This window comes from Kryptolebias marmoratus, linkage group LG1 (genome assembly GCF_001649575.2).
Source record: "Kryptolebias marmoratus isolate JLee-2015 linkage group LG1, ASM164957v2, whole genome shotgun sequence".
In the NCBI taxonomy this organism is placed as follows: Eukaryota; Metazoa; Chordata; class Actinopteri; order Cyprinodontiformes; family Rivulidae; genus Kryptolebias; species Kryptolebias marmoratus.
The window spans coordinates 23,967,157-23,978,588 of record NC_051430.1 but is presented as its reverse complement, the minus strand read 5'-3'; the positions used below and the strand labels follow the sequence as shown (position 1 = coordinate 23,978,588).

The window sequence follows — 11,432 nt, the reverse complement described above, 5'->3', positions numbered from 1 at the left end:
AAAACGTACGGAATAGTTAAAGAATAATAAAGAGAAACAGGAAAACAATGGTGTGAATGCTTAAAAGCATTCACACAATAAAGAGAAACAGGAAAACAATGGTGTGAATGCTTAAAAGCATTCACACAATAACCAATACATATGTCACTCTTAATAATACTGACATTTTTTTTATCTTTGTAAAAACAATTAAGAACAAAAGTGCTCCTATGTATCCAGTTACCTTTATGGTTAATGATCTGAAACCACTTCCAGTTTTTTTATGTGGCACAGGTTTATTCTGCAGACTGGACTTCTGTTTGCACATGTCTTCTAAAGCTCTTATAAATCAGGTATTGACCTTTGAGTCCATGAAGTCAGTGACTTCTTAGATAAGAAGAAAAAACCCAGCAGACTATCAGTTGCCTTTTAAACTGTTTTTCTGGTGATTTTATCAGTGCCGCTTCTTTCTTCAGGTGACTGTTGGTCAGTTTGAACTAATTATAACCATGCTTTAATGGTAACTTGTGTTTGTGTAAGATAAACAGAACATCTACACTGGCTTTTTGTTAAGTCAAACTCTTCTTCTTAGAAAATAGATTTTTTTTAGTAATTTTACTCTTATGGTATGATAAATATACCAAAACACTTTTTAAATTTATGCTTTGAATAATGCACTTTATTTTTTAGTTTTTTTCTTAGTTTGAATCTAGAAAGTTTACATTGTCCCATCAACATAAAAGTTTTATATATATATGTATAATCTGAAACATGACCGCTCAGTTCACAGAAAGTGGGGTCTCTGACGCTCAGTAAATGCGTTCCTTTATCATTCAGCTTACACTGTGGTCTAGCCAGTCCTATCCAGCCTAATAAACATTGATTAGGCCACATAATCAATGCACTCAATGACAATGATTCAGTGCGCTGCATAAATGTATTGACTGCAATTCACTTTAAACAGCGACCTCCTTTTTCATGCATTTTCTGCATTTTATTAGATAGAAAAATAATTGTGCAACTCTCTGTAGAGTTAACAGACATATTTCATTAAGTGACACTGAGATGAGATAAAATCTATCGACCATCTGTTGGATTTTCTCAAAAAAAAAAAAATTAATGAAAATTATACACTTTTTTCCCACAGTAATAAAAAAATAACCATCATTTACCACAAGATGGCAGTGCTTAGCTGCTTTGTTGTGTAATTTAGCAGGGATAGGTCTTTGTTGCTGTCTGTTCTGAGCATTTCACTCTAATTTATAGCTTTTTTGTATCTAAACGGAGGTTAATGAGCAAAGTTAGGCATATAAGCTAAAATGTGGCTTTTATATTTTAAAAACATTTAGAATTTAGGGATTAAAACCACAAAATGTGCTACAACTGTTCAGTCAGGTAACCACATCAAAACAGCAGATTCTTTAATTTATTTAGGTGAATTCAACTTTAACATGTAAATACAAAATAAGCCTTCATGTACAGATGATGAAAATTTTGGGGATTACCACAACACACCCATCTGTTCATATAACTTCTAAAATAAAATCTAAGATCAAACCACTGGTGTCACCTTTCGCTTAACTGTCAAACACAAAGTGAAATTACAGTAGGAAAACCCCAGCGTGAGGCATGTAACTTTTCTACTCCTGGTTTCCGTGGCCACGCATGACCAGGTCATGTAATGAATGTTGATAAAGTAGAAAAGCCGTTTTAATCAGGACGGATCACTGTGCAGAGGTGGAGAATGTCAGGGAGAGCAGGCACAGCTGCTTAGTGAGAAATCCAATATTGACTGTCGGGATAAATGTCCTGCATATTCTCTCATCTGTCCCAGGGGCCGTGGTATTATGCTTCTCACGTTAGCACTCCTAATTGGATTAAAAATGGCTTGTTATTGGGAGAAAAATGACTGAGAAAACTATCATGATTATCGCCTCTCAACAATGTTGGCTCCCAGAGCTGAAGAGGTGAAGTAATTGCCTTTGCTTTGGAAAATGTCAGAATCAGTTGATGCATCCACACACACACACACACATATATAGTCTAGAGATGAGATGATGTAGATTGAAACAAACAGTTGATTGGTTGTGGTCTGACTCCAACCCCACTTTGAGAAAGAAATGTTGGATTTTTGTGGCTTAATTTTCTGTTTTGATTTTGTTATTTTCAAATGCACAAACCTTAATTCAGTTCTTGCTCAAACTACCTTACCATCAACTCAACTGTGTTGGTTTTTGAAGGTTTAGACATGCAGTGTAGGCATGCACCAAAGCATGCTTGCAGGAGCAGAAATGAAACTGACAAATCCATCAGATGTCCACCGGGTTTTGGTTTGTGTACCACCAGGAGCACCCATTAACAGAATATAAATGCTTGACGTCACAAAGCTGACAGAATCTCATTCATACTGACACACTGCTTAAATTACACATAACATCATCATTAAATATTGATTTTTTTTAAGGCTGGCATGTGGGGGAAAAAAAACAAAACAAATTCATGCATGTTCTGCTGATGAGAAGATCTGGATTAAGCATGATGAGGAGTGTTGTTACAAAGGAACTTCTTGTGAGGAAAAGAAGGGGAAGAAAAAAAGAGGTGTGTTAGAAAAGAGTAGAGAGGATGGAAACTAGAGAGAGGTAAAGGATTGGGGGAGTAGAAAGAGATTTAAGGCTGAGGCTCAGAGCAGATGTTAGCACTGATGATGATGGATGTAGGTTGTTGAGATGCAGAGTTGTTATCATGAGAGGCACTCGCAGCCTTCTCACAGCACACTTTTCCCCCAGATGTCACACTGTGTGTCTGTTGTGTGTGTGTGAGGGAGGGGTTGTGTGTTTGTCACAGCAACAGAGAAAAAGAGAGGCTGAAATGAGCAATACATATAATCTGTTTAATTTATAGGGTTTTTTATTAAAACTGTAAACATATTTAGTGATTTTTATTGAAATAAATTTTCTTATATCGTTTAAACTTACATCACAGCTGAGAACAAGGAGAATTCAGAGACTGATTGGCTCAGATGAGGCTAATGAATAACTATCTTTTATGCTCTTAAGTGCAGAAATGGGACAGAGCAACTTCCTCTAATGGTCTAAATTGGATTCTTTTGAAGATTTTTCACCTTCATCTCCCACAAGAGTGAGGTTACATTCTCCTCTGCTGAACCGAGCATCGCCAGGTTACCACATCCATCCCTGCAGTAATCCAAGTCAACAACAAAAACCACAAGCTGCACACACAAACATATAAAACACCCATTTAAGCAGCAGGTGGTCTGTGTCTGAGTGAGTGAATGGGGACACGTTGAGCGGTGGTAACCTGCCTTACACTCTAACTAACCAGATAAAAGGTGCAGGACAGAAACACGTCGGTAATTGATTGCTAATTAGTTCTTTAGTTGTCCTCTGTTTTGTCCTGACAGAGCTTTTGCCTCAGGTTGTCCATTCACATGCAGACCTGCAAAGGAATAAGCTCAGTTCAAAATTAAACACACAGACGCAGCTTCAGCAGAAGACACATATCCAGAATACTGTGAAGACATAATTTTAGTGCATTTAAAAGCAGTGAGAGAACCTTACACCCTCCTCTTCTTCCTCCAAACAGTGTACAGTATGTGTTACAGAGAACTGTATGCCATTTCCACTAAGTTGCTGTAACCACATCTCTCTCCCTCTCTCATCAGTGCATGAGAAATTGCCTAATGAGGAATGGGTCGCACATTTTCACAAACTCATTAACCCACGAGCGAGTGAGACTAATTGCAGCGTTTGGGTAATGTGATTTCACATCTGTTACTGCAGTCCAGGACACAGTAGTCAGCACAGGGGCCGGATCTGGTGGGCTGAGCCGAGCATAAAACTAGATTTCCCAGATCTGCACAGGCTCACACCTTTACTGCAGCTGCAGAGTGGATGGATGGAGCAGCAGTCAGATTAACTGTGGTTTAATCAGCTGTCGGTATCTTGTAATTGCATGCTTTTGCAGTGTGGGCGTACTTCTGCTTTTAATTCGAGAAAAAGAGAACCATTTCTGTTTGGATTGGTACAGATAAAAGTAATGGCCTCCACTCATAATGAAAACAGTTCAAAATGGAGCATAAAATGAGTTTTTCCTTGCTTTGTTTATTTTATATTTTGAAAAAAGCTGCTTTTAAAGACTGCAATGTCACAAAGTCCAGTCCAAAAAAAAAAAAATTAAAATATCCATGAAGTAAAAAACAAAATCCATGCAATTTTTTTTTTTTTCATTTTGTGATTAATGTGCAGGTCAACAATAGTGACATCCATGGAAGAGCCTTTTGGGATGAAGAACTCCAACAATTTTGTTTTATTAGTACATATTTATGTTCAGATTCTTTGAGTAAAGTATGCAGATTCAAGTGCTTTGTTTACATTGAGTGTGTACCTGCATTTAAGAATTGCATATCAATATAGCTGGTAAACTACTGGAGTAAATGTCTTCAAACTGCACCATTTAATGTAGTTCAGAATAACATTACATTTTTTATGATTGACTTCATAGTTTGCAATGAGTACCTTTACCTAAATCATAAGACTGAAATTGTTTTCCACAAATAAATAAGTGTAACATCAGGTTTACATTGTTTTCATAATACTGAATGGCTGTAGATTGTTCATAACATCTCTCTCAGTTTATATCCATATGTTCAGTGTAAATTGAAAAAATATATTTCAATTATCTAGTGGTTTCCTTTTCCTGTGAAGTTATTTAGCTTGTTTCCACTCAGTAAAATACAATAAAACCTGTTTATGATCAGCTTGTAAATGTAAAAACAAAACAATAATAATAAATGTTTTTTGTTTTTTTATTGTAAGAGGAAAACTTCATACTATTGAATTCAAACTAGCAGAAACCGAGTCTTACAAACAGGATGAATGGACTTTCCAGGGTCCTGACTTGGTATTTGCAGTACTTTGGCAAATTACTGAAAACAAGTTTAAGTTAATAGAAAAAGGTGGGAAACAACGATTTAATATGGAAAAGGGAATATTATTTTGTTAATTGTGATTAATTCTTTGTTTAACCTCCTCGCATCGTTACAGAAACTTCATTATAAGTTTACAGGCAGTGGGACTGCTTATGGTAATGCCATATCTCATCAATTACCATCCCGTGACCATAAATTGGCCTCAGCGCTGCCAAAGAGATGAGGTTAACACGCTGATTAATTTGAGCTGCTGTGATTTCAGGCTCAAGTTGACACTTATACTCTTTGACACAGAAAGTGAGGTGCGCTCACTTTCATAATGGAAAAATTGTATTTACCTCGTTCGGGGCTGCCGCTGATTAAATCTCTCATCAGGATTATTTGAAATTAAAGCGATGCAAAAAGGTGAACGGGCTCATTATTGTGAAATTAATCGGAGGATTTTACATAAAAGTCAAAAGGCACCAAAAAAAAAAAAAAAAAAGGCGCAAAAGCAAATCAACTTAAAAGTGATTTGGAATCACATTTGTTTAATCTTCTAAAGAATGTTTACAAATAAAACATAATGACTGTGGTTAACCACGTTTAGGATGATAATGACTTTATTTCTAAATGTCTCAGAAAATACATTCTTTATGGGTTTAAAGCTTATTTATTGCTTATATTTTAGTAAGAGAGGGTCTATTTTTCACCAAAATATATAAACTTACTGAGGTAAAATACCTCATTCAAGGATTAAAAAGTCCGAAGAAAATTCCAAAAACATTGTTTAATATTCATTCAAATAAAAGGCAAACTTTTAATATATGTGGAGCTAATCTTCAAGCGCTAATTTATCAGTTCCTTAATTAAAACAAAGATGCTTGTGGAACAAACATTAAAGTGTTCTTGCAGCACACTGCGGATCAGTCTGTTTTTGCGTATAGATTTGCGCTTTATGCTGTAAGTTTGCGTTACACCTTTAATCAAACAACTCAGCAGACTGATTGACCCGGATGACAGTGTTTTGTTCATCGGTGATATAAAATTACCTAAAAGAAGCACTTTGAATACACCCAATAAGGTCTGTTCTAAAACTGGACCGAAGGAGTTATTTCTGAAAAGCTGAAAGGATGTTCCTATTGTAAAGCAATAAACATTGACTTTTTAAAATACGGGTTAACTCAGATTATATTTTGTTCCAATAGACTTCTATACTCCATTAGTCTGCTCCTCTTTTAAACTGGAATAAGTTTGTTTGAACTTGATGCTTTACTAAAATTCATGATTTATATTTTTAACAAGGTCTGTCATTTATTTTTCTCCAGACATTGGTTAATTTTAGTCTAAATGTATAAATCCTAGCCTCTGTGGAGCAGCAGAGGAGTTCACAGAGCCACAGACATGTTGAGTTCGTGCGCTCTGTGAGATGACCGTCATGGTTAAAAGCGATGACCGTCACATCACAGCGCTGACATCTTTACAGCTGCTCCAGCCTTTAACCCATGCAGTCACGAACACAGTCAAAAATATCCCTGCAGGACCAGCGACCCCTTAGGTTTACGAGAAAACTTCATAGTTTGTGTTTTTGGTTTACTTTGATCATCTGGACCGCCTAACATTAATCCTAAATTTCACAATATGCGTTAAAGATCATATTTTTCTAAACGTGCATTTATGCAAAAAATAATGACGTCAAACTGAACAGAGACATAAAATCAGCGTTGTTCTGACATTCTTGAAAAGTACTTTTATTTGTTTGTTCATTTTAAATCGGTACAAACCCGTCAATATGATGCATTTCGACGTGAGATCAAACATTTAAGAAATGTGTCAAGTAAAAGCACATACAATAAAGTTAAAACATGTCACAAAAAAGACCAGCATGTACAGCAAGAATGTTTTATCTACACAAAACATCCTAAAACAGAGTAGGCCTATACTGAGAGGTCATCGTACTTTATTTTTTTTATTATTTTTATTTTCATTTTTACCCCCCCCNCCCCACCACCACCTTGAGTTATGCACGTCTCCCGCTGACGAGACAGAGTTTATCTAAGAAAAGTGTCGAATCAGTCTGCATCTCTTTCTGCTTTAGTTATAAGCCTAAAATTCATGCCTGGGACCCAGTTCAGGAGGCTCACTGTCGGTGTGGTGGACTGTTACCAAAATCCAATCTTAGAAATAACCGCTTGACATAACACAACGTCACCTGAATACAATAGCGTGTGCGTAACGACACGTCCATGAAAACATAAATACAACGATTGTTTGGCTCCCAGTAATTAGGACCTATTATCTAGAGATCATTACATCAGTATTTATCTTCAAGAGTTGATAAAATCCATTTGAAATAAGATAAACAACCCCAGTTTCAGTCCCCCCCCGTCTTTTTCTGTCCATTAGTCTCGTCCTGTTATTTTGTATTAGTATGCAGTCACATTCGACTCCATTTTCTCCTATTTCAGGTCTTTTTCTCTCGTTTTGATCTAAACAGCAGGAGTAAAACAGAAAAAAAGCCGCAGGGAGAAGCAGGGATGCGGTGGAGTGAAAAGTCACTAAGTGAAACTCATGGACACTGTGTGCTCCAGCGCTTTGCGCCTGAGTGACGCGATGCTTGTCCCTCTCCACATGTCACTGTCCGGGGAGCTACACAGCTGCGGGGAGCCCGATACGTTCGTGGGGCCGGAGAGGGACGCCGACATTCCTGGGAAAGGCGTCTGGTAGAGGTGGGACTGCAGGCCGGAGCCGTTGGAGGACAGGCCGTTGGAGAGACCCATAGAGTTCGGCGGCGGGCCCGGGCCTAGGCTGCACTGTGACAGAGACTGCGCCATGCCCGGCTGACGGCCCAGGGCCGGCGGCAGCTGCAGCTGGGACACCCCGGGCATCCCCGTGGCCCAGCGCGAGTCGTTGGCGTGGAACGAGCACAGGCTGTTCTCCATGGCGGCCGCGGCGGAGAACTGTGGCAGGCCCGGCGTGGGGAGCAGCGTGCCGGGGGCGCGGAACACGTTGGTGGTCTTCTTCCTTTTCTTCCACTTGGCACGTCTGTTCTGGAACCAAACCTGAAAGCAGCCAAACAGGAGGACGCACATCATTAAATGCACCAAGAAACGCAAAGGGAATTCCAGTAATTAGACCAAAAGATCGACCTCTAAAAATCCTAACTTTGGCAAACTGGAGAACAAAAATAAGAGTTTATTAAATAAAAATATATGTTAGCAGTATGTGTGTTGAATTTCTTTAATTGGTTTTAAAAGTTGTGGTCGGGATCCCACTGTGGATTTCGATACGCCAAGTGGAGACGATCTCTACCACTTAAATAAATAATAATAATTAAAAAATCTATTATAATTCTTTTTTTTTGGAAAAGAAATAAAAAAACATGAGTCAAAAATGAATATAACATATAAAAATGTAATTAGAGTTATTTGTGTTGTCATTATGTCCTTGTTTATTTGGCTTAGAGATAATTATATGCTTCAACCAACAATAGTTGCAGGTCACAAGTCTCTTCTAGCCTTATTTTGGTATATATATAAAACTACTGCTTTGTATTAAGGATTACAAATTGCTAACACCAAACATGTTCCTAGTTTGAGAGCCTGGCCAAACTAATCTAACGGGACATTATATGTTTTCTTTGTGTTGCAATTTGGAGAAACTGACCTTTGTCAGCTGGTTTAATTTATCAATCTTAGGTTAAAATAGACTTACAGCCTTTATTACATTCTTATGGCAGCCTGTAGAGTGTGCTAACATTGGATGGATTCTAACAATGTAAATAAAACACATCATTCTTTGGGTTTAACATAAACCTGCTGAGGTCACGGTATGTATATTTCCACAAAAGAGAAATTAAGAAATAATTATTATTATTTATTTCTATTTGCAAGCAGATCAACTGAAAATGAAGTGAGTTTAAATACAAATGTCGCGCTTCACGCCACAGAATCGAGTTAAAATAAAAAAAAATATGCCCATCCTCCACACCAAGCCGCTAACAAAGCTTAAAAATAGACGCACGCGCAGCCTCCCGTTCAGCTTTATAAAGATTTCATCATCTTTGGCTGTGATTAATGCGCGCGCGAGGCCGCGAGTCGATGCAGCCGTATTAAAAAGTGAAATCTCGCTCTCATTCCGCTCAGCCAGCCGTGAAACGTCGCCCAAACCCATTACACCCGAGGAGGGGAGGGAAAGAAAATGCAATTTCTCATTCCATTAAAAAAAGAAAGGGGGAAAAAGCGGCTACAATATATTCTTGGGTCGTATTAAGACGTCGCTGATAGAGCATTTTAAAGAAGATACTGCGGAGATCTGAGCACAACACGCCCACTGAGGGCTGCACCTGAACGGCCATGTTTACCAACAGCAGTCGGCGGGATTCTAAGCGCCTCCGAATACAAATAATTGATTATTAAGCTGACTAATGGTTATACTGGTTTTATTGCTTTCGGTGGGATCATTTACATGAATCTCACATCACTGCTTAATAACCCGTTCACTGTTATAAATAAGACTGAAATTGGTTGATAATGTGTTTGGTTTCATATAGCTCGATATGTTCCAAACTGCTTGTTCAAAAATAAGCAACAGCATGCCTTATTCGGTTTATTTCATGTTTGTTGTGATATAAAATACATTTATGTTGTGTTTTATTCCTAAACTTGAAATTTCGAAAGATACATTTTTAAAGATTCAAAGACAAAAGTCTAGCTCTCTGACAGACTAGCTGAAAGCAATGGGCATATTTTGACCTGGACTTTTGTTTCTTAGGATAAAAAAAAGTAAAATAGACTAAACTACATTTTTGAATATTATGTGACCCCAAAACATAGAATATTAGCTGTTGTAAAACATAGGTAATTATTTTGGACTGTAAAGACACCAGATTTCTGCCTCCAAGTGGATCATATTTCAGCACCATGGACAGAGCCCTTAGCGTTTCCGTACATATTGTTTACTCTCAGAGTGAATTTATACACTCATTTTAAACTTTTTTATATATATTTTAACAAACAGATTAGGATTGTCCATTAAAAACAATATAGTTTGACAACATAAGGACATTTAAAGACATTTTTATACGGTTAGCAAAAAAATATATATATTTCACGAACTACATGATTTTTTTTTAAATGACAAATAGCGCACTTAACGCATGGCTTGATCTGTTTTTTAGCAGTCGTATTATTTGGTGAATCATTGTTCTTGTGCCGTTTAATTAGGCTAAATTCAATTTATCTCATTATTTTTTTAAAATACTGAAGTAAGTGACAAACATCCTGATATAAACTATGGTTTTAAAAACAGTATACTAATTTAGTTTCCGGGACCATTTGGAGAGGAGGTTTTGAACAAATCAGATCTGAACCCAAAGCTGTCATCTCATCTAGATCCCACGGTCGTCCACACGCTGAGTGTTTACCTGAACTCTGGATTCGGTGAGGCCGATCCTTAGCGCCAGCTCCTCCCTCATGAAGATATCTGGATAGTGGGTTTTGGCGAAGCTGCGCTCCAGCTCGTTGAGCTGCGCCGGCGTGAAGCGCGTCCTGTGCCGCTTCTGTTTCTGCTGGCTGGCGCTCTGTCCGGAGCTCTGCTGCGGCTGCTGCTGCTGCTGCTGCTTCTCCTGCTCCTTCCCGTTCACCGGCATGCCGGCGGAGTTGGAGCCCACGGCGGCGATGTCTTCACCCGGCAACAGAGTGGTTCCCTCCACGGAGTCCGAACCGGGGGCCATGTCTCCCGGATGTCCCTGCTCAGGAACCACACCTCCGAGCCGGCACTTGAGAGCTTCTCTGTGTCCGAGTAGCTCCGCAGCATCCTTCATCCCTGAGAATCAGGTTCAAGCCAAAACTAATCTTATCTTGAAATTAAAACAACACGAAATACTATTGCATGGCTAGAATATACGAAATATTATAAATATTACAAATAAACACATCATTTTAAACTGTCATTTTTGCTGTCAGAGCAAATTGTTAATAAATTACTAAAACAAGATTTACTTTCACCAATGATAAATTACTTAAACAGTTAACACAATTAACTTCACTACCTATTAAGGAGGTTAAACAAGAAGTTGGAATCTTACACTGGAGTTTAGGGCCGGAGTTTAGTGATGATAACTCACCGAGCCGAGCATCCAGGAGGTCGGCATGAGAGAGCATGGCGTACCGCTCCAGGGCGACCGAAATGTGCTCCCCCCCAAAAAAAATCCTGCAACTTTAGGGGCAAATTTAAAAAGTATATATGGTCTAAATGAACGAAAATGCGGTTTGTGGTTAAAAAGGGGGTCCCTTGCATTATAATGTCCTTTAGAGCGACGGGGAGGCGCTTATTAGTTGAAAGAACCCGTGAGCTTCCTCAAATAGGAGCCAATCAGAGCAAGAGCCTGGAAATGTCAGCGACATGACTCCCCCTCTCCTGCCCCCTTTTTTCTTTTTTTCTTTCTTAAACACACACCTGCACGCACGCAGGCATGCGCGCACAGACCCGCAAAACACTACAATTCAATCTTGCCATTCCATCC

At 38.5% G+C, this 11,432-nt stretch overlaps 1 protein-coding gene across 2 annotated transcripts; it reads right to left on the bottom strand.

Annotated features, from left to right (window-relative positions):
- Positions 1–6,641: 6,641 nt before the first annotated feature.
- On the bottom strand, positions 6,642–11,215 carry LOC108233599 (homeobox protein orthopedia B). 2 transcript variants are annotated; one of them, XM_017412167.3, is made up of 3 exons: positions 10,995–11,215; positions 10,332–10,732; positions 6,642–7,968 (listed from the first exon to the last, which is right to left on the bottom strand). In XM_017412167.3, the coding sequence occupies exons 1-3, from the start codon at positions 11,068–11,070 to the stop codon at positions 7,465–7,467; spliced, it is 981 nt and encodes a 326-aa protein (XP_017267656.1). In that variant the 5' UTR covers positions 11,071–11,215; the 3' UTR covers positions 6,642–7,464. The 2 variants fall into 2 exon arrangements, with proteins under 2 accessions (XP_017267656.1, XP_017267657.1); XM_017412168.3 differs by having other exon boundaries at positions 11,034–11,215.
- Positions 11,216–11,432: the final 217 nt, after the last annotated feature.

Bases quoted from the DNA above. Each gene is read 5' to 3' on its own strand.
- LOC108233599 (XM_017412167.3), bottom strand. From the start codon at position 11,070: ATGCTCTCTCATGCCGACCTCCTGGATGCTCGGCTCGGTGAGTTATCA. The intron at 10,733-10,994 runs GTAAGATTCCAA...CCTGATTCTCAG, and splicing joins CTCCGGCCCTAAACTCCAGT to GGATGAAGGATGCTGCGGAG. The intron at 7,969-10,331 runs GTAAACACTCAG...GGCTGCTTTCAG, and splicing joins TCACCGAATCCAGAGTTCAG to GTTTGGTTCCAGAACAGACG.